Here is a 22,203-nt window from a genome sequence, read left to right as displayed (position 1 = left end):
AGATGGCTCCAGGAAGGCAGGGCAGGGACGGGATGCTGGAGAGCAGCTTTCGCCTACAGCCTTGGGGGAGGAGGGTGTTTGCAACCCTTCCCTATTTGGCGCCCCTTGTTGCTTGAAATGGGGTACTCCATTTGGGGGGGGATGCAGGAGGTCCAATTAAGAGGCAGGCTCAGCCTCTGCTGAGATGGAGCAAGCAGAAGGAAAGGCAAGAGCGGGGGGGAGGATAGGTCCTACGGGAGATGGCGACCCCCCCCCGCCGACCCTTAACTGGAAGGCGAGTCAGAAGCAGCCCCAGCTGCACCAGCAGCCACCACTTGGCGGACGCCTCCATTCCGTCCCTGACAAAAAGGGGGGGAGAGAAACCCGGGTGGGGGATTCCACGCAGAGGGCGCACACTCCAGTGCTGCGCGATGACACGTGGGCTTGTCTGACCTAAGGAGATGGGCGAGGGGCATGGGAGGTGTGGTGGTCTTTCCGAAGTGCCGGAAAACATGCTTCTTTGGTCGCCCCGCAGCGAGACTCGGGGGCAAGGCGGAATAAGCTTGCAGGCCGAAGGAGCTCTGCCTTTGCCTCAGGAGAGGGTCGGAGGGGCGTCCGGAGAGTCGGGACTTTTTTAAAACGCCGCGGGATGCGGGACAAATTGTTCGAAAGAGTGACTGTCCCGCCAAAAGCGGGACTTCTGGTCACTTTACACACTGCCAACAATGTGTGTTTTTACTCTTTGCTACTTTGAGAGAGCTTGCTATATAGCAACTAAAATCCTTTAGGAATAAATTAACTATATAAAGCAACTCTATATCGACATGAAAACAAAATGAAGCTCTTAGTAATTCTAGTGAAACTAAGCATTGTTTTGCATTCCTAAATCTGAATATAGGTGGAAAGAAAGCCACCCCCAACCCCCCAAGGCTTTTAAATTCTCAATACAATGTAGAATCCTTGACAAGTAGGAATGAAAAAACAAAGGAGAAAGGAGAAAAATATAAAATGGTCAAGGAGGAGGCTTTACTATAAATAATTGGCCATTCAAAGCTAGAGGGCATACACCTTAGAAAATAGGAATTTCTTTGGATTCTTTTCATTGCTTTTATATTCTCAGAATCGTATTTCCATTCTTGACATTTTTATCCAAGCAGATCTTTGTAATGTTTGAGTGATTTATTTATCTCAATTCCTGGTGACAGCCACCACTTAAGTCCAAGAGTAATGCAGCAGGCAGTAGCAATTGCTTCCCAAGTATAAATGGACAAAGGTGCTTTTTGAAGGCCATGCCGCTGATTTGGCAGTCTCTTTTCTTAGTGAACAAGAGAAGGCAGTCTATAGAGGAAGGTAGAGAACTCTTCCTCACTTTGGATTTAAAATTATTCCTATTGAAAAGTTCACAATTTTATGGGCATATTAGCTACAATGCCCCTGGCATATGCCTACAGTGCAACTGTGCAACCTTTACTTTAATCTAAATCCTTTGAAATTTTTGAATCAACTGCCAGTAAGTATGCATATCAACAAATATGTTTTAGACTATGTTTTGTGTTTATTACCATTATTAACACAGTTCCAAGATTAACATTTCTGTTTTTATTTGTTCGCCTATTTTCATCAGCCTTAACGCAGTTTTTGTTGTCCTCTTTAAAAAAGTTTAAACTATGGCAAATTCTGCACCTGGTGGAAGCCATTTTGTGTTGCCAATTCCAACAATCTTTTGTGGCTCAAAGCTTCTTTCTTTCCAATTCTGTATTCATGTGGTGTGATTTCTATCCTGAATTAACTGCCAATAAAATTATGCATGCATGCACAAATACAACACACACACACACACACATACACATACATATATATATGATTGCATTTTATTTTCTGAGGCATCACTGTACAATTTTTCATATCCAAATAGCATGTACAGATTTCCAGCTGAATGCTTTTGCAAACTTATACTTAAGGCAAACATTAATATCTTATATGAATAGAAATTGTCCCCTGAAGTAAGGTAAGGTCAGATTCAACCACATCCTGGATGAGTGGCTTTGCAGCAACATACATTTTAATCACCGACGGAACAGTACAAAATGCAAGAATGCTGATCCCAATAGCGGTGGAAAGAAGTCAGTGACTGAGAAACAGATGTTGCTACATTTCCGGATATTAGATTCCAAATCCTGAGTTCCAGTGATTGAGAACCAATCCCGTGTTGAATGAAAAACGAGTTTCTATTAAGAAGCAAGCAAGAAGGTGCAAAAAGCAGACGAAGGGGAAACGAAAATTGATCTTTATACATTTCAGCTATATTCTGCTTAGTTTTTAAAAGCGGGAGAGGGCGAGAGCGCGCACGCGCGTACACACACAAACAAACACTCTGAATGAATGAAGAGACGACAGGTAGATAGACAAGTTGCTTGCTTTTCCTAATTTTCACTGATCTGCACTAAATGTAAATATAATTGAGAACGATGGCGAAGTACAGCTGAGTTATCAAGCACTTTAATTTCAGTCCCCGTGTTCCCCGGTACTTCTAGTACTCCGGAAAAGTGAATGAGGGGCCATCGCGTCCTAACTATACCGACGAGAAAATCCCAGGGAATCGAAGCGATTGGCGAGAGAGCGCCGGGAAAGAAGGCGGGGGGAACAAGCGGATAGGCGATTTTGCGACTGCTACCCAAGCAAGCACCAGCCTTTATTAGCCAGGGTGCGTTGGCGGGAGGCGCGCCCTCTCCCTTGCTCGTTCTCTTTAATTCAGCTCCTCCCCCCGTGGTTGTGGCTTTCCCTTCCATCAAAAGCCCGATCAGCAACGCCAGTCTTTTGGTGGTGGTGGTGGGGGCGGGAATCCGAAAGAGAAAAAAGAAAGAGAAAGAAAGAAAAAAAGAAAGAGCACCGTTTTCCCTTTTTCTATCTGCTTCAAATACGCCAGAGTCGGAAACTTCAGTGGAGTTATTGGCATCTTTTATTATAAAAATAATAATTCAAAACAATTAAAACATCTGCAGCGTCCCCCTTTCGATTTGCGCTCTGTTTTTGTTCATTTGCCCTTTTCCTCAAATCAGAGTTGCTTTTTTTGTTTTTTTGTTTTCCCCAACCGCTTTCCGGGAAATGGGAAAAGTTACTAGCTGGTACCCAGGGTGGCATTTCGCTTTGCTCGCCGCTCGGACCTGGCTTTTGATCCTTACTTTTGGCTTTATCGGAGCAGACATCACTTGCCGATCGTGCCGCTGGCAGGTGCAGCTACAGCCGCAGCCACCAGCCCGAGGATTATTAATGAACTTGAGGACGGCACGAGGAGGCGATGGGGCCGGAGAGATACCTGTGGATAAAAGAGGTGAGGAGCCCGCGAATCGCAGGCAAGAGGCGGCGGATGCCGGCAGTCCGATCTCGGCTGCTTCTGTCGGGGAGAAACGTGTCGGCATGGGATCAAAGGGTTGGATGGGACCGAGCAAAGTAACCGGCGATCTGCAAGAATTTTCCCCGATCCGACCCAGACACTCTCCTCCGGATGTTGGCAGGCCCACCCGCAAAAAGTTAGCCTCGGCTGCCGCTCTGTTTCCAGCGGGAAGCGGAGGGCGTCGAGGGGCCAGTTCGGAGGCCAGCCGGAGGTCCGGATCGACGCTCCTGAGCCGGCGAAGAAAGAATAACCGGCACGATCGGACTAGGCGGTCGAGTCGGAAACCCAGAGGAGCTCCGGCTGAAAGAGACGCGCCGCTGGAGAGCAGGGCGCGGGCAGCGTCGGAGCAACTGCTGGCAAAAGCCACGCGCTTCCGACAGGAAGAACTCAAATTGACAAGCACGACCTTTGCTCTCACTGGAGATTCGGCGCATAACCAAGCCATGGTGCACTGGTCGGGCCACAACAGCAGTGTGAGTAGCCATAACAATTAAGCAACAGGCCACAGTGCACAGGACAGGGAGATGGCGCTCTCCCAGCAAGCATTAAATCCTTCCCTGCTGTTTGCTTTCTAGCAAGATGTAGCCCGCTGCTTTCCCTTTCCTCTGTGTTGGAGATGATGATGATGATGATGATGATGATGATGATGATGATGATGATGATGAAGAATGCAACAGCAATTATTCATAACAGTAGTAGTAGTAGTAGTATTGGTTCCTTTTGGAAGAGTTTTTTCTCCCTCTTTTTTTTTTTTTTTTTACAATCTTACGTTGGTTGTATCTGAAGTGGTTTCTAAGGGTTTCCTTTTCCAATCAGAAAGTTTCCTGGCTCTGCTTGGTACTGCCTTGGATTGCATTGACAATTTACATTTTTTTTTTAAAATCTTTGGCTAGACTAAGGCTTTCTGAGATTATTGGGATAAAAGTGTGTGTGAGACCTAGTATGGAATAAGCAAAGCAAAAGTTTTTTTAAAAGCATTTCACATACCATTTAAGGATGAGCAATGGAAATGTGTAAAGCATCCTGTTAGGAGTTGAAGCTGAGTAGTGTGTACTGATTGATACTCTTTTGTTCTTTCTATCCATTCCTGTTCAGAAGAGATTTATCTTTATTTCTGTCCATGAATAAGCCAATCTTTTCTTTTCCTTTTTACACTTCCAAACTTCAGGATATAAGCTGCTTTTAGAAAGTGTATATACGTTCCTGGTGCTGGGACACTAGATCAGGAAGTGTTTCTCGTCTGTGTAGTGTCACCAGTTCATTATTTCCCTAGCTTTCATTTAAGAGAGAATATCACCTACAATAAAAGATCATTAAGGGTCAGCGGTGATTAGAGACTTACCTACTGTTATAATCTCCTTTAGGCTGCCCCTGATTCATTTCCCATTCCCTCAAATTCCTTAAAAGAACATAGGTTTCTGGGTCAAGGCTCAGTATCTGCCTTTAGCTGTCTCTCTGCATTTGGTTGGAAAAGTAGAGTTTTCTCTTACCTGTTGTTCTTGGGTTTATCCCTATTGTTCCAGTGAGATGTTTTCTCTGTTCTGTATGTCTGGTAATCTAACTCTTACCTTATAAGTATCTTTACAAAAAGTAATTCTAGCTTTCTAAGGTGTCCTGTGCTGCTGTAATGAAGCTCAATCCAAATGAATAGTTTAACTACTTGTTTAACATCAGTGTTTTGCAATTAGAATCTTGCTTTTTTGGAAGAACTTTTTAGGGAACACTAGGATAATGCAGACTGGAGCGCTCCATATAATAACATCAGAGTTAGCCTTCTAGAAGAAATTAAAGGGAGACAAATAAAAAAATACCAAACCCCTCAAAAATGAGGTAAAAGTTTAATCTTATTCAGGGATATATAATTTTTCACAGTCTTCTTTGCTCCTTTATTTCTATTGTCAGTTTGCTTATTGTAAAAATGGAGAAGTTAGCTATCTGACCATAAAGCAGGGGTGAAATTCAGCAGGTTCTGACAAGAGAACTGGTAGCGGAAATTTTGAGTAGTTCGGAGAACTGGCAAAAGCCACCTCTGACTGGCCACAGAATGGGATGGGAATGGAGAATTTGCAGTATCCTCCCCCTGCCATACCCACCAAGCCACGCCCACCGAACAGGTAGTAAAAAAAATTGAATTTCACCACTGCCATAAATCCCTTTTTGTATGAAAGTAATGTTAAAAAATATTAATTTTACTGCAATTATTTAGTATTCATATGGATGTCATCAGCACTTTTAGAGGAGTTAGATTTCATTGACTAAACTGTAATCTCATAAGCTATTCAAAAACTTTTTTAATCAAACCATACAAGCAAAAATCCTGCTTTGCTTGTAGGTTTATAGGACCTTTCCCCTTCTTACTCATTTTGGCTATCAAATGTCTGAAACAAATCCATTAAAATCAATCCACCTTGAACTGCAGACTTCTAAAGCTTATAGATCAAGTTTGTCATTGCTTAAACAAGAAATGTCTTCGTATCTTGCAACTTAAAAGTAGAATAAATTCTTGAAGAACAGAAGATTTTGTGTGCACTTTACATTAAAACAAGCTATAATTCTGATGATTAGGGTTATAATTTTCCAAATTTCTTATTTCTCTTCATTGCTCATTTCCAGAGGGTGGGGGTGTAGGGAAGTTCTTCAATTAATTTGACTGTGTCCTTTAATGCATGAAGTGTTTAGAGGTATTCCTACATAGAAGATATCAGTCTTTCCTTTTCTAGTTGTATATTTGTTCACTAGATATTCAGTGTTGTGTGAATAATGTAGAATGGAGTGTTTCAGCTATTCCTTAAATGGTTTCTCAGTGAATAAAATGAAAACAGTGCTGAGTCATTCTGTTTGGCTGAAGAAAAGCCTTTTGGAATATCTATTACAATCTTAAATGATCTTGTTTCTGAAGTTAAAGTGACATGTTGCCTACAATCTCTCAAGATTTTAAAATAAAATTCATTGTTGTCCAGTTGCATCTAGGCAATCGGGACAATGTAAAAGGTTTAATTTATGCAACAAAACTAAAGCTGAGTTTTGCATCAATTGTTGAGCAGTTGTTTTGTGTCTACAACCATAAATTACATACTTGGTTTGACAGTAGCAGACGTCATAGTGACACCAGCAGTGATGCAGTCTGGAATTATTTCCCTTCTTCACATCTGCATTTTTTTATATCTTACCATGTCAGTCCACATTCAAATCCCATTTACTGGTTGTCCATCCACAGAATAATTGTTGCTTACTTCAACATTTATCCTTTTTTAAATGCAAATAAAATGGAATTGCCATTCTCATTATCCAGGCATTTTAAGATACTTGGGTGCATTGAACAAAGTGCATCTGGAAGATATTTTATATTAAAATCAGGATTTGTTTTGATATGTGATTTTACGTGATCCATATGAAAAATTAGGGTGGATTCGATTAAATTTTTGTCTTGCCCAGTGTTGGATTCTCATAATAGCGAACTAGTGCCTATTAGAAATCAACAAGACCTAAATACAGTTGCATTACTCCACTTATGTTTCTCAGCAATTGATATTCAGAAGAATAGTTCTTCAATTACAAGAAATCATATATAGCTGTCACGACTAGTTGTTTTGATTGTTTTATCCATCATAATTTTTTCTAAGCTATTTAGTTGTATGGCCATCACTATATATTGGTAGTGAAATTGAGAGGCTAATGGTGAACTTAATAAATTTGTATTATCACTGATTAACCACAGCTGTTTATACGACAAATTGGATTAAAGAGGAGATATTTTAATGAAATAATGAGACTCACAGTAGTTAGCTTTGGAAATTTGTCCTTAGTAGAGAAACAAGCATTTAGATTTATTGATTGACAAGTAGTAGAACTGACTCTAAGTTTTAAAATAAATATTTGATTGAGCAAAGGAACCAGAGGAATGAAGGTGTTTAGGAAACCAAGTTTTTCTTTCAAAATTGGTAAATTAAATTTAACTAATCTGTAATTTTTTGTAGTGATATTAGGCAGATTCATGAATATGTGTATGTTTAAGAAGGATTTTAAAAGCTTGTGTGATAATATCTATGAATGGATCTTTTTTGGCTATTCTCAAGAATGTTGCATAAATAGTAAATATTAAAAGCACTAGCTATTTTCACTGTCTCCAGAAAGTCTGCTTTTGGAGAAACTTATATTTAGAATAGAATAGAATTCTTTATTGGCCAAGTGTGAATGGACACACAAGGAATTTGTCTCCAGCGCATAAGCTCTCGATATGGTAAACTAGTGGTAAAGCCCATTTTAGCTATGAAACTTTGCAAATATCACCCCACTCAAAGTAGCCTCTCTCACATGGAGGAAAGCATGTGTGTGAAATCCTTGGAAGGAAAGTGAAGCCACAAGTGTAATAAAGCTGTATTGATCAGGTCTCCGATTTAAAACAAGGATCTGATTTTTTAACTTGTGTATAATAGTTCAGAATAGAAATAAAAGATATGCAAGACTAGATCTTCAATTTTTAGCTGCAATGCAGCCATTAAAGGCTCACAACTATCAGAAAAAATGGTAGTAATTATTGAAAGTTAAAAGAAGGATATGAGTATTGTTATTGAATTTGCTTTTCTGTTGGATATTCCTTTGCAATTAAATGTTGACATCCAACATAACATTACAAAGTAGTAACTATTGTTTAATATTTTTCATCAGCAGAAGAGCTATACTTTAGAAACTGTTTCTTTATACTTTTCAGATTCAAGCATAGCTTTCAACTTGTTTGGAATTTTACATGTCCTACATTTATATTTAAGTTGTCCAAATCTCTGATTAACAAACAAAAGTAGAATGAGACACTTTTGTATCATGACAAGGCCCAAACAATGTATTTCCAAAATGATCAAGGTATTATTATACCCCTGCCCAGGCTTCCCTATGTTCTCCTTAGACAAACACAGCCAGTACATTTATTGCCTCTTTTGTCACTTCCTCATTTCTGTTGTTCATGTTGTTGACAACCATGTGTTTCAAGGGAAATCCTCTGTCCTTTGGTGTCTAGCAACAAAGGTTTTCAAGCGATGTCAATCTTTTGACTTAGACCAGGTTATGAAATGAAGTGCTTTTGTTGCGCCCACATTTCACAAATGTGTGAAATTGTCCCGGCTTCTGGCATTTACTTTAGTTGTAGAGTGGTCAAAAGGTTTGAGTAAATGTTTTTTTTTTCTTCTTCATTTTGTTATGCAGTCTTCAATAAAATCCCAAGAGAAGATGTTGTGCTAGAATACCTGTTTGGAGGTCTTTTCAGTTTAGGAAGCCTGGGCAATTAGGGAAGCTGCAAAATGATGGAGAGATGTGTTAACATCAACAACCTTCTCTACTTTTCAGTAATAATGTGAACTCAAAATGCCAGCCAAAGGAAATTCTAAAAATATTCTAAAGTATCTTGAGAATAAGCAATTAAAATCAAAGCCTGTTTTGCAAAAGAACATTTGGAAGCCGGATAATGAAATTTTAGCACTGTACTTCTCTTCTGCAATGGCTGATAAGAACAGCAATGCTAAATATTTTTTCATTGAGGTTGACTCCTGGTGACTATATGGACTGTGAAATCATTCCATGGGAGAATCTGACATGACCAGATAACCTTTTAAAAACTTTGAAGCAGGTGCATTGAGTCTGTGAGCAATTACTCTGCTTTGAGGAGTCACCCAGATGGACTTAAAAAAAGAAATTGCCAGCAAAACACCTCACTGAAGAATTTGCAGAGTTCTGATGAAGAAAAAATGATGGAAGATAGCTTGAAACTTGAGGTGCACTCTCTGGGCTCCTCATTGTTGCATGGACATGTCCCACTAATCATTTGTGTGACATGCTGTCATGATGTTACTTTCATTTCAACCTTATCATAGTTGTCTTTCCAGTTTTAAAAATCTGTTTTCTATCTTTCATTGACACAATTTTTGTGGTGGATTCATGCTGAATCAATGACAAAGCAATCTGGTTGCTGACACAGTCAGGGATAGGATCTAGGATAAGTACTTCATATTACTATGAATTCCTCTTATTCCATGGGGCTTGCCCTTCAATTTAGCTTGGGTTTCAAGAGAGACTGGACACCTGGTTTATATAGAGGCATCTGCCCAGACAATGCCTGATAATTTCCGAAGCATGTGCCAGATCCTGTGTGGACTTATAAACAGGGCTATATTCTGTGTGACGCTGGTTCTGACACTGTCTCGGATATGCTACAGGTTTTCAGTCATCCAAGATAGGACTTCACATTACAATAATTTTATTAGTTTATTATTATGGTGGGAAATGATGACACAATTTTGCCTATTTTTCTACAGCTTCATGACTGCCCATAGGTTACTTTTAGGTCCTGCCAGTCATAGGGATAGAACAGGACTCCCTGCTAGCAATGCCATTATCTTGCAGCATTAGTTGAAGATGGAACAGACCTGCTACCAATCATTCTCTCCCATTTTACTGCACAACTTTCCTTTGTGCCTGCAACCATTCTTTGTGAAGATAACTAGACAGACACATCACAGGCACTAAACACTTCCATGTCTGTAACTTATTACTCAGGTAATTTGATACATGACTAAATCTAATGTTTCAGTCACCTGCCTACACTCATCCTCATCCTACCCATATTTGAGAATGATTGATGGTTGTTCTCCTGCTGATAGATAATTCTTTGTGGAAAGAAATAAAGCCAGGGAAAGCCACCAATCACTTTCCTTAAATCGTTGCACCTTAAAATAGTAAGGATTGCATTAATCACCAGTCTCATTAGTGAACAATCATGGCAGTAGTTTTATTGTAGTTTGCTTTTTGGCCAGCTCTAATACTAGCCATATGGCTTGCCCTTAGCCTGTGGTAAAATACAGATAAAGTATGGAACATTATGTTATTTGATAGTAAGTGTTCTGCTAGGTCAGTGCAGAGTGGCAGAAAGTTGTAATTGACAAGATTTTATGGGAACCCTCCAAATTCTGCTTCATTACCTTGTAGATAAAAGTGGCAACTTTTTCTGGATCTAAACTTAGGGCCTAGGAACATTCAAGTTCCTTTCTTTTTGTGATGTAAATTTGTAAATTTCTCTTTTTAAGACATCTGCGTGGAGTATGGTTTGGCAACATTAAGGATGAATAATCATAACTGTTTATTTCCATATCACTGGGGTCTTTTTTATATACTTCATTTGTATTGGGTTTATTATTACAATTTACCAAGAGAAACTGAAAATTCAAAGGAAGGGGAAGCTGGAGCATTGCTTTATCCCATCATAATAAATTTCAAATCTAATCCCATAATTAAACTTTATTATTTTGTAATTAAATTTACATTGATTGATGCAGTGTGTTTGAGACCTTTTTTTTTTAAAGTGAGAAGCTATAATCATGTTCCAGAACTCACGTGTTGTGCAATTATCATTGTTTAGAGGACAGTATAAATTTGATTATATATGTCTCAGGCTTAATTTAAAAAAAACAACCACCCCATAATTTTCTTCCTCATACTAGACTAATAGAATTACATGAAAATGAATGAAATATTATATTACATGCTTGAAATAAAGTATTATTATTAAAATTAAGCTTTAAGGCTGTAGGAACTAATTACTCAGCTACTCAGCTAAGTAAATAGCCTCTCAAAATAGTTACTGAACACTGAGGTGGTAAAGTAAAAGGCAAGTCTTCATACATAGCAATAGAAAGTCATTAACAAAGGATGGAACCATAGCAACCACAGAATTGGACAACTCCAGCCATAGGCCTCTCTTGACAAACAGTTTCACATATCATTTCCTGCTTAGAGCCTATGTAACTTTCTAACATTTTATTAAAAATGAATTAGTGAAAACATGTGTGCTTCTTCCTTCCAAGAAGATTGATCATATGTAAAAGCCAAATACAATACATGTACATATTATAAATATTCATATGCATTGGCCAATGTATGGCATAAATTAAGTCACTCTGCAGAAAAATAAAGTTACACCTTTAGAAAAACCTATAGTTAAATATCTGGCTAACCATGTAAAGAAATCAGATTCAGGAGAAAATATTTTTATTGTAAGTTGATTTGTTAGAGAAATAATTGAAATAATATTCCATGCTTTTGTTGTTGCAAAGACAAAGTTATTGCTAAAGCCAGTCAGTAATAATGCAACATTTTTGTTTAAATATATTGTTGAATTTTTTAGTGTTTGTTGGTTAACTTCTGATAAGCATGATAGGCAATTTTAGTTTGGAGTATTTCTCCTTTATACTGTATAAACAGTTATAGCAGAAGCCAAACAACTCCAAACTGACTATTTTAAAATAATTTTGCATTTGAGATGGAGAAAAATATCAGATTAGTGTGGGTTTCTGTGTGTACTTATATTTTAAAATACAATTGTTTAAAAATACATGATACATATGTAAAGTACAAGAAGCATCACTAGGTCCAAGGTAATGCCATTTAAAATCTATCTTGCCCCTTTTTACGATTTGAAGCATCGTCGTCTCTTGTTCCATTTCTTCTACAAATCTCTCATATATTTGGCTGATAGTAAACCAAACTTTAGAGTCAGAAAACTTTCAATAGAGATAAACCAACACAAATTGCAACTAGACCTTGAAATAGAAAATTGTTTTTCTGACAGAGAGGCTTTTCATGCGTCAGAACTATATCAAATGGCAGCTATAATTGTTTTGTCTTTGTGATAATCCATCTCCAGATACATCTCTATTGTATTGTCCACCTTCTAAACATGTAATTTCCTTCACTAAGGTGCCCTACGAATATATCTTCATCACTACAAAGAATAACTTTGTAGTGATGAAAAGGAATTAAGGAAAGATGATTGATACATTTTGAAAGAATTGGCTTGATGTGCTATCAGATGATTAAACCGAATGCAGTTCCTATAGTGAGGGGCTATTTAGCAAGAGAACTTATTTGTCATTGAGATGATATTGAATATAAAATTATATAATATTCATTTTATATTAACCATATTAATGAGGATTAATTTATCATACTCATATAAACCAACTAATATCCTTGACATTATGTAGTATGAGAAATTATGAATAATTCTTAAATGTAGCTCCAAATTACGTTTATTACTAACCCAAAATTGATTTCAGAATTGTCACATTCTGAGCATGCTCACCAAAGTTGTGTAATGGCCGGAGATAGTCGACAGCTGATTGGCTTACCATCTGACAGCCCCGAGTATAAAAAAGGAGCTGTCAGATGAGAGGCTGTGCTGTTCCTTCCTCAAGCTGGTTCCATTTGTTAGCATGTTACGTTCAGGGAATAAACTTGTTAGCCTTTTATTCCTGCTGCCGCCTCAGGTACTTCGGCCATAACCCACTGTCCTAGTACACATTACTGGTGATGAGGATGAGATCGCCGAACTGAGGTCAGGAGAGAACTGGTCACTGCGAGCTGAAGTCACAATTGTGGAACCGAGCTCTGTCACTCGCGACGAGATGTTGCTGCTGATTTCTGACAGGAATGGCCACCCTAGCGTTCGCGCCGTTCAGCCAGGGCTCCGAGACTTGGAAGTCATATATAGCCCGGTTCGAATGTTTCCTAGTCGCGCACGACTTCACTGACTTAACTGATGAAAGAAAATGTGCGGTTTTCCTGTCAGTTTGTGGGTCTGGCGTTTTCCACACAGCAAAGGCTCTCACAGCCCCAGACCCCATCAAAGTGGTTCCATGGCAGGTGCTGATGGCAAAACTCAAGAGCCATTACGCTCCATCACCATCCAAAATAGCCCACCGGCACTCATTTCACTGCAGAAACCAAGAAGAGGGCAAGACTATCAATAATTATGTGGCCGTGCTAAGAACGGCAGCCCTCCATTGCGAATTTAGAGACCTTGATAACGCCTTACTCGATTGGCTGGTTTGTGGCATCCGTGACTTGAGGTTACAGAGGCGTCTCATAGCGAAGGCAGACCTGTCATTCCAGTCCGCATTAGATGAGGCCCGAGCAACAGAACTAGCCTCGACCTCCTTAGCTGTCATTAAGCAGCACCAACCCTCCGCTATTACTGACCCCCTGGGAACGTCCTGCACAGCTGCAGTTCACCAAGGGGAAGTAATCGAAGATACAAAGTCTGAAGGGGAGGAGGAGGACATAAACCACCTTAATGAGGCGAACAAAAAGAGCTATGTGAGAGGCAAGGGCAACCCTAAATCTGCATGTATCGGTTGCGGAGACAACCATGAAAGAGCTGAATGCAGATTTAGACAAGCCCTCTGCCAGCGCTGCGGCAGAAGAGGGCACATTGCCAGAGTGTGCCGGGCCTCCCAGCTGATGAATGCCCCAGGGTTCCAGACTGCCAAGAGTTGAAGTCCCCATTGGGTGCCGGAGGGACCTAAGAAACCAAGGGTTGAGTGTCACGCAATCCTTCGCAATACCCTGAGAGATGAATCAATCAACTGGCAATTGTGCCACAGCATCAAGAAGAAGATCCAACTGACGGTGCACATCGAATGGGCTCCGTGTCAAATGGAGCTCGATACCGGCTCTGCCACCTCCATTGTGTCCTGGAGCACCATAAAAAGACTAATTCTGAAGCTCGCGAAGCACTGCCTGAACAGCTGCAATCTGACTCTTAGAGACTATCAGGGAAACCTGATCCCTGTGATTGGCACTAGCAAAGTTAATGTCCAATTTAAAGGGTTTGAGGACAGGCTACCACTTATCGTTGTTGAGGCAGTGCTACCCAGTCTCCTTGGGCTGGACTGGTTTGATGCCCTCGGCCTTCAATTCAGTGGCATACACAGTGTTCAGCAATCTGACCTAGACTGTTTAGTTAAAGAGTTTCCTGCTGTGTTTGACAGTCAGTTGGGTCAGTACAAGGGCACGCCTGTAGCCTTCAACCTCAATCCATCAGTGCCTCCCATCCGTAAGAAGCTGCAACGAGTGCCAATTGCCCTCAAACCTAAAGTGGACGAAGAGCTGGACAAGCTCATCTCGCAAGGGGTCCTTGAGCCAGTGGACCATGCGAGATGGGAGACTCATATCGTCACGCCAATCAAGCCTGATGGCAGCATCAGGATCTGCGCTGACTACCATTGCTCCATCAACCGCGTGCTGCCATCCAATGCCTACCCTGTGCCGGTGGTCCAGCATCTGCTTCACACCTTGGGTGAAGGCTCCATTTTCACGAAGCTGGACCTTGTCCAGGCGTACCAGCAGCTGCTGGTCAATGCCACCGCCGCAGAAGCCCAAACAATCAACACACCGGGGCGCCTTTAAATGCCGCCGGTTACAGTTCGGGGTCAGCATTGCCCCAGGCTTGTTCCAGAGCTTGATGGAGCGGTTGCTTCATGGACTCAGTGGTGTCGTCCCGTACTTTGACAATGTCCTAATTTCAGAGCCAAGGTGGCGCAGTGGTTAAAAGCAGCACTGCAGGCTACTGCTAGATCAGCAAGTCAGCGGTTCAAATCTCACCGGCTCAGGGTTGACTCAGCCTTCCATCCTTCCGAGGTGGGTAAAATGAGGACCCAGATTGTTGGGGGCAATATGCTGACTCTCTGTAAACCGCTTAGAGAGGCCTGAAAGGCCTATGAAGCGGTATATAAGTCTACTGCTATTGCTATTGCTATTGCTAATTTCAGCCTCCTGCCATGCCGAACGTATGTCCAGACTGCGCGCAGTGTTAACTAAATTCCAACAAATGGGACTGAAAGTCAAGTGGGAAAAATGCCAGATCGCTGTAGACCGGGTTGAATTCTAGGGTTCCTTGTGGATGCAAAGGGCATCCATCCCACTGCGTCCAAAACCAAAGCTATTTTGGAGGCTCCTACTCTGGCCACGAGACCTGAACTCCAAGCCTTCCTTGGACTGCTTAATTTCTATGCCATGTTCCTGCCCCACAAGGCCTCGGTGGCTGAACCGCTCCACCACCTGTTGGACCTGAAAGCTCCTTGGGTCTGGGGCCGCAGAGAAGCCGCCGCTTTCGCGGCGGTAAAACAGCTGCTGGTGTCAAATGCTGTGCTCGCCCAATATAACGAACACTTGCCCCTGCTGCTGGCCTCTGATGCTTCCCAGTATGGAGTCGGTGCGGTCCTGTGCCACCAGTTACCAAATGGCACAGAGGTCCCGGTGGCGTTTTTCTCCAGAACCCTCTCCACGGCCAAACGAAACTACGCGCAAATTGACAAGGAAGCCCTTGCCATTGTGGCCGGGGTCTGGCGGTTCCATCACTATCTCTACGGCTGCCAGTTCCAGATTGTCACCGATCACAAACCACTCCTCGGGCTGTTTGCTGGGGACAGGCAAGCTCCACAGGTGATGTCCCCTCGTATAACCCGGTGGTCTTTGTTCCTTGCCACTTATGACTATGTCCTTCTCCAACGGCCAGGTAAGCAGATTGCCCACGCTGACGCCCTCAGTAGATGCCCCCTGCCCGACGCGCTGGAAGACCCTGTGCCCGGTTCTTCTGTGCTGTTGGTGGAAGACCTTGGCCTGCCAGTCACGGCTGCTGACATCACCCGGCTGTCCGCAAAGGACCAGGTAATCTCCTGGGTTTTAGATTGGGTAAAGAGAGTGTGGCCTAAGGACAGCGTAGGGCCAGATTTCATTCCATACAAGACTCGCCTGCCGGAGCTCTCTGTACAGAATAGCTGTCTGTTATCGGGCCATAGGGTCATTTTCCCACCCCCTGTTACAGGCCGCAGTCCTTCAGAAGCTGCACTGCGCCCATCCCGGTATTGTATGAATGAAGGCCATAGTTACCTATGGTGGCCTAAGCTAGATCAGGACATCACCAACCATGTCTCACGGTGCCCCCAATTGCAAGGCTCGCAGGCAGCTCCGCCTTGAGCGGAGCTGCGGGAATGGGAACAGCCTAGCTCACCATGTTCCCGTTTGCATATTGATTTTGCGGGCCCCATCCAAGGTCAGGTCTTCCTCATTGTGGTAGATGCGTTTTCCAAATGGTTGGAAGTTGTTAGGATGCCATCTACCACTGCAGACGCACTGATAGGGGCCCTCAGGAGGTTATTCGCCACTCATGGGATCCCGGACGTGCTGGTGTCCGATAACGGACCACAGCTGACGTCCGCCAAGTTCGAAGGGTTCCTAGCCTCTCTGGGGGTTCGGCATGCGTTAATTTCTCCCTTCCACCCGGCTAGCAACGGTATGGGAGAGCGCATGGTTCGCTCCTCCAAGGAGGCCCTCACCAAGATGGGCCCAGCGAGTTGGCAGAAACGCCTCAATGTTTTCTTGCTGGCCCATCATACTACGCCTTGCCCAACCACTAACGTGAGCCTCGCAGAGCTATTGATGGGCCACCGTCTTCGAACCGCCCTTGATAGGCTGCACCCTAATTACTCAACCGTCAAACCTTTAGGCTCCACCGGGGGGACCCGGTCTTTCACCCAGGGGGAAGCAGTATATGCTAGAAATTATGTAGGCCATCCTTTGTGGCTGCTGGGCATTGTGACTGACCAGACCCGGCCCTGTTCTTAAAGGGTGAAGCTGGACGATGGCCAAGTGTGGCGGCGCCACTGCGACCAGTAGTGGGCCAGACGGAACCCAGCGGAGCAGCCTGCCCAGCCCCAGAGGGAGAACGGCACTGCGCCCAGACACGCAGCCCCTGTGAATGATCACGCAGCCGGCCCAGAAGTGCAAAACGACGACTTATCGGGGGAGCCGGTCCATCCCTGGTTGCCTCTGTGTGCCGCGCTGCTACCATCCAGAGAGTCCGACTCCTCGGGAAGTTGTCCGCCCACCCCAGACGTCAAAAGAGGGCCACGCTGTTCAGCCAGGTTCGGCGGCGCCCAGCCTACTTGCAAGACTACGCCTGCGCGAACGTGGTGGGAAGGAGTGTCATGTTCTGAGCATGCTCACCAAAGTTGTGTAATGGCGGGAGATAATTGACAGCTGATTGGCTTACCGTCTGACAGCCCCGAGTATAAAAAGGGAGCTGTCAGATGAGAAGCTGTGCTGTTCCTGTCTCAAGCCGGTTCCATTTGTTAGCGTGTTACGTTCAGGAATAAACTTGTTAGCCTTTTATTTCTGCCTCCGCCTCAGTTACTTCGGCCATAACCCACTATCCTAGTACACATTAAGAATGAAGATAATTGTTACCATGTAACTTATCAGTGTATTGTTCTTTCTGCCTCTTATGACAATGCCTTACTTAGGAGCACGTTCAGATTACAAACTTTATATTTTAAGAAATATCATCCAAAATAAGTTAAACCTTATTTAGCTGGGCAGATGAATATGTTGAGATTGCATGGAATTAAATATGCAATTTCTCTGTTTGAAATTTGTGACATAGATTGATTTTAAAGGAGTTGAACTTTGGATTTATTGATTGCTTGTAAAACAAGAGCTTAAATCAGGCTTGTGGATTTTGCATATTCAAAAATATGTTACAGTCCAACTTTAACTGAGAAAAGATAGATAATAAATGATTAAACTGTGTTCAGTGCTCAGAGGCATGAGGCTTCTGAATATCAGAATATGGGAACAAACAAAAGAAGAAGCTGTTAAATGTCATATGGTGTGTGTCAGCTTACATTGATATTTGAGAGTAATACTACAGATTTTGTGAGACTAAATGGATCATGGTATTTTAGCATTAAAAACTTTTTAAATTCTTTACTCTTTTAAGTCAGAGATAACTTTTGCAGGAAATGTATTTGTATTCGGGTCCAAAATTAACTAAACATTTTAATTTTAATTTATTGTGCAGTAAAGGCATGCTAGTGAGAAGTGGCATGGGTGCTTTCACATTCTCATGTGCTTAGGCTTATGTATAATAGGATACCTATTGTATAAATCACCCTACAAAAATGGGAATGTACGAGAATTGACAGCCACTGAAGAACAAGTAAAAAGGGTTTCTTCTAACCAACTGTACAACAGGTTTAAATTCAATGTTAGTTTACAACTCTTAAAATTAATGTACTTATTTTCTCAGCAGGTAATTTCTATATTGTACATGCCCAAAACGGAAACACATTGCCCCCAAAATAGAATGAAATAGGATGTCTGTTTAACAAGAATTACCAGTCTTAATATATATGCATAGATGTATATTTAGAAATAAATGCTGTACTTAGCACCTGTATCAATCTACTACCTAGGTCCGTGATGGTAAACCTATGGCACACATGCCACAAGTGGCACGTGGAGCCATCTCAGCAGGCACGCAAGCCATTGCCATTTGTCAGCTCCAGCGCACATGCGTGTGCTGGCCAGCTGATTTTTGGCTTCTCTGGAGGGCTGGGAAAGGCTGTTTTTATCCTCCCCAGTCTCGAGGAAAGCCTCTGGAGCCTGGGGAGAGTGAAAAACGGAATTTCCAGGCCTATCGGAAGTTCGGAAACAGACTGTTTCCTTCTTCTGGAGGACCTCCTCCAGCTCCAGGAAAGCCTTCAGAGCTTGGGAAGGTGAAAAATGGAAGTTTCAGAAGTCCTGTTTGTAACTCTCCCCAGGTTCTGGAGGTTTCTTGGAGCCTGGGGAGGATGAAAACAGCATCTCCCGGGCTGCTGAGGCCTCCGGAAGCCAGAAACAGTCTGTTTCTGAACTTCCGATAGGCCCAAAAGTTCCCTGTTCCGCCCTCCCCAGTGTCCAGAGACTTTCCTCGATCCTCTTGGAGGTTGAAAATGGCCTCACCCGGGCTCTGGAGGCTCTATGTGAAGTTTCCTGGTTCCAAAAATAGGTGTGTTTCCAACCTCTGGGGGGGGGCCCTCCGGAGCCCGGGGGGGCCTGTTTCCCCCCCCTGGCTTGAAGAAAGCCTTTGGAGTCTGGGGAGGGTGAAAACTGTCCCCCAGGGTGGGGGATGGGTCGCATGCTCTCATGGGGGGTGTCACACGCACATGTGCAAGTGGGTGGTGTGCATTGCATTGTGGGTGTGGGTGTGGGGTGCTATCATGTGTACACACACATTTTCAGCACGCAAGGACAGAAAGGTTCACCGTCACTGACAGGTACTCAGTTATGAATATTAGCCTTCAAAGTTCTTATCCATAACCTTATATTGAAATCTGACTTGAATTGTGAAGCCCATTAAATAAAGACTTGTCCTCTGTAAAATAAGACAACTATTGCTGGAAAATTGTTGATAGATTCCCTGAAGTCTTCATTAGATAAGTGTTTATATCAACTTTAGATGCCTTAAATACCTTGATGATCTGATAAACTAATGTTAAGAGATCAGCTATAAAGTATAACTAGTATCATTTGCACTTGTTATGACCAAAGAATAAAAATGGTTACCTGGAAAGTTCAGTTGTTGTGTGGTAAACAGGTTCTACTTTACAGAAGAGGCTCAGAGTGTCTTTATATACTAAAATCTAATTATAGAATGATGTGTTCAGGCCACAATTTTTTGTCACATTCCCATGATTTGTGTTCATATCGTTCCCAACTCATGAATAAATTATCTTCATTTGTACTAGTGCTATGTTTATTTCAGCATCATCAGAACAGCATCAAGGTGTATAAAACCCGTTAGGTTTGTTGTTCATTTCCTGACTTCAGTGACAGGTAATAGAGGCAGTGGAGTGAAGTCTAGGATTGGGAATGAATGAATATAGCAAATATCCTGCTAATATAATATTATTAATACTCTGTTGGCTGAAATATGAGAGCAGCCCTTCAACTTAGCAGTAGGGAAAGACCCAAAGTCTGTGAGCTTATTTCAGATTTGAAAAACCTTATAAAGTACAAGAAGGAAATGCAACTGATAGAATTGAATTTTGAGTAGCTCTGTACATATATAGAGGTTGGGGAAAGTTGCACAGTATATAAAGAATAAAATGCTTTGCTGTTATGTTCTGTAGCATCACTCAACAAAAAAACATAGTAATATGTTGGTTGGAATGACATAAGTTATGGGTATGATTATAACAAACATGGGACTTTTTAGTGTTTGAAGAATATCATTCTATTTATCACAGAGATTCCGCTACCTGCTAACTATGTATGCAAATACCTTGCAAACAGTTTATGTCAGCCTGGTTTTTAATATCCATTAGAACTTTAATATCTTATAATTAGGTTCATAAATACAAATTCCTGTTAAAACAAGATGAAAACCAAGAAAAGAAAATTGTTGGGATTTTTGTTTTGTTTTAAGGTATACTTTGAATACACCATTTTTCATATATTATAAACATGCTGGAAATACATTTGGACTTTATTCATGTGGGCCCATGTTTAATAAGCTAACAAGTTTTAGAAGTGAAGTTGTTACTATAGAAAGTATGTGTGGCCCTTTTCTAATACAGTTCTTCCAAAACAACAACAATAACAAACATTATTCTAACCATATTTTTTATTTTTGGAGCCACATCTAGCATTTTTCATTTTGTGTTTGAGCACACTCACCCCAATTGCCTTGAGTAAGAACTTCTACACCAGCAATACCAGTTACAGCATGTTGTTAAGGTTCTAAGTATGCCCAAAATTGGATTCAGTGTTGTACATTTTACCTATAGATTTTATTTATATGACCGGTTGACAAAATGAACCCCTCATTAAATATTGCTAACTGATAGAAAATTTTAACTGGAATGTATATCAATTTTCATTTGCTTAACATAACATGGAATGCATTTTGAATTTATTTATTTTATTTATTTTATTTATTTTATTTATTTTATTTATTTTATTTATTTTATTTATTTTATTTATTTTATTTATTTTATTTATTTTATTTATTTTATTATTTTATTATTTTATTATTTATTTATTTATTTATTTATTTCCTGCCTCTATTATTTTTCCAAATAACTTAAGCCACTGAACATATCCAACATACCTTCCTCCTTCTATTTTCTTCTTCTTGAAGAAGAAACCCAGTATTTGCAGGTGTAAAAGGTATAAGATTGGTGTGAGAATATTTGAACTGGAATGAAATGCATTGCCCATGTTTAATTATTAATTATGTTCTTGAGTTCACCAAAATGAATGAATGCAGACTCCAGTTCTTATTGTATGTTGGCAATTGAACTGATGGAACGAAAGGGGCCTTTCAGTCCTTGTATTTTGCTTCTGTTGTGGCAGCAAGACAGATTGGATTTTATTTTCTGTCTCAGCATATAGTTAGCAATAAACTAATATTTAATAGAAACACTTAAATCAAAATGAATGCATGAGTGCTAATAAGCTTTTTATTAATTTTATCAGTGGGCTTGACTTGGTTGAGTTTTAATTAATCATGTTATAGAGAATTGAAAAGTAAATTAATGAATTGGCTAGAACAGCTTCACTGTTGTAAAATGGATTGAAAAACTAGTTCATTCTCCCTCCCTCCCTCTCCCTCTCCCTCCCTCCCTCCCCCCCCTCTCTCTCACACACACACACATCCTAATCATCTTCATCATAATGGAGATTCTTAACACATCCCATCAATTAGTAAGATAAATGAGTGGTTGGGAAGGTACTGATTATTTTTCACATAATTCAGGACTACCTGCAAATTGTCAGTAAAGTATGTAGTAGAGAACAGTGTAGACAATGGTAAAATGTGGAATATTATAGTGAATCATTATTATGTTGGTGCCGCACAAAAAATGGGTTAGACTAAGACTTTCATAAGGTGACCAGATTTTCAGATTGGTACAGAGGGACACCTTTGACCGGGGGGGGGGGGGGGGGCCTTGATTAAAAAATTTATACGGAGCAACAAAAATTTTCATATAACGCAAAAATAGTATTGTAATATGTTTTTATTTCAATATAACTACAATTTACAAATATAAATTGTAAATGTTGCCAAACATCAAAATTTTGATCACGTGACCATGAGGATACTGCAAGTGTGAAAATGGTCACTAAGTGTGAAAAATGGTCATCAGTCACTTTTTTCAATGCCATTGTAACTTTGGTCACTA

The 22,203-nt window shown here is 41.2% G+C and overlaps 1 protein-coding gene across 3 annotated transcripts in view; it reads left to right on the top strand.

Moving 5' to 3' along the window:
- The first annotated feature begins 3,058 nt into the window (after positions 1-3,058).
- LOC106537730 (VPS10 domain-containing receptor SorCS1) overlaps positions 3,059-22,203 on the top strand; it is a 565,787-nt gene continuing 546,642 nt past the window's right edge. For all 3 annotated transcript variants that reach the window (XM_087725812.1, XM_087725810.1, XM_087725813.1), the window contains exon 1: positions 3,059-3,846. In XM_087725812.1, coding sequence (XP_087581938.1) covers positions 3,085-3,846 — 762 coding nt within the window. In that variant the 5' untranslated portion in view covers positions 3,059-3,084. The remainder of the gene's footprint in view (positions 3,847-22,203) is intronic.

The sequence above is a fragment of the Thamnophis sirtalis genome, unplaced genomic scaffold (assembly GCF_051295495.1).
Source record: "Thamnophis sirtalis isolate CommonGarterSnake01/CBP01778 unplaced genomic scaffold, rThaSir2_p1.2 scaffold_11, whole genome shotgun sequence".
NCBI lineage: Eukaryota > Metazoa > Chordata > Lepidosauria > Squamata > Natricidae > Thamnophis > Thamnophis sirtalis.
Note: the sequence above shows the minus strand (reverse complement) of the source record. Positions and strands in the feature narration are given on the sequence as shown.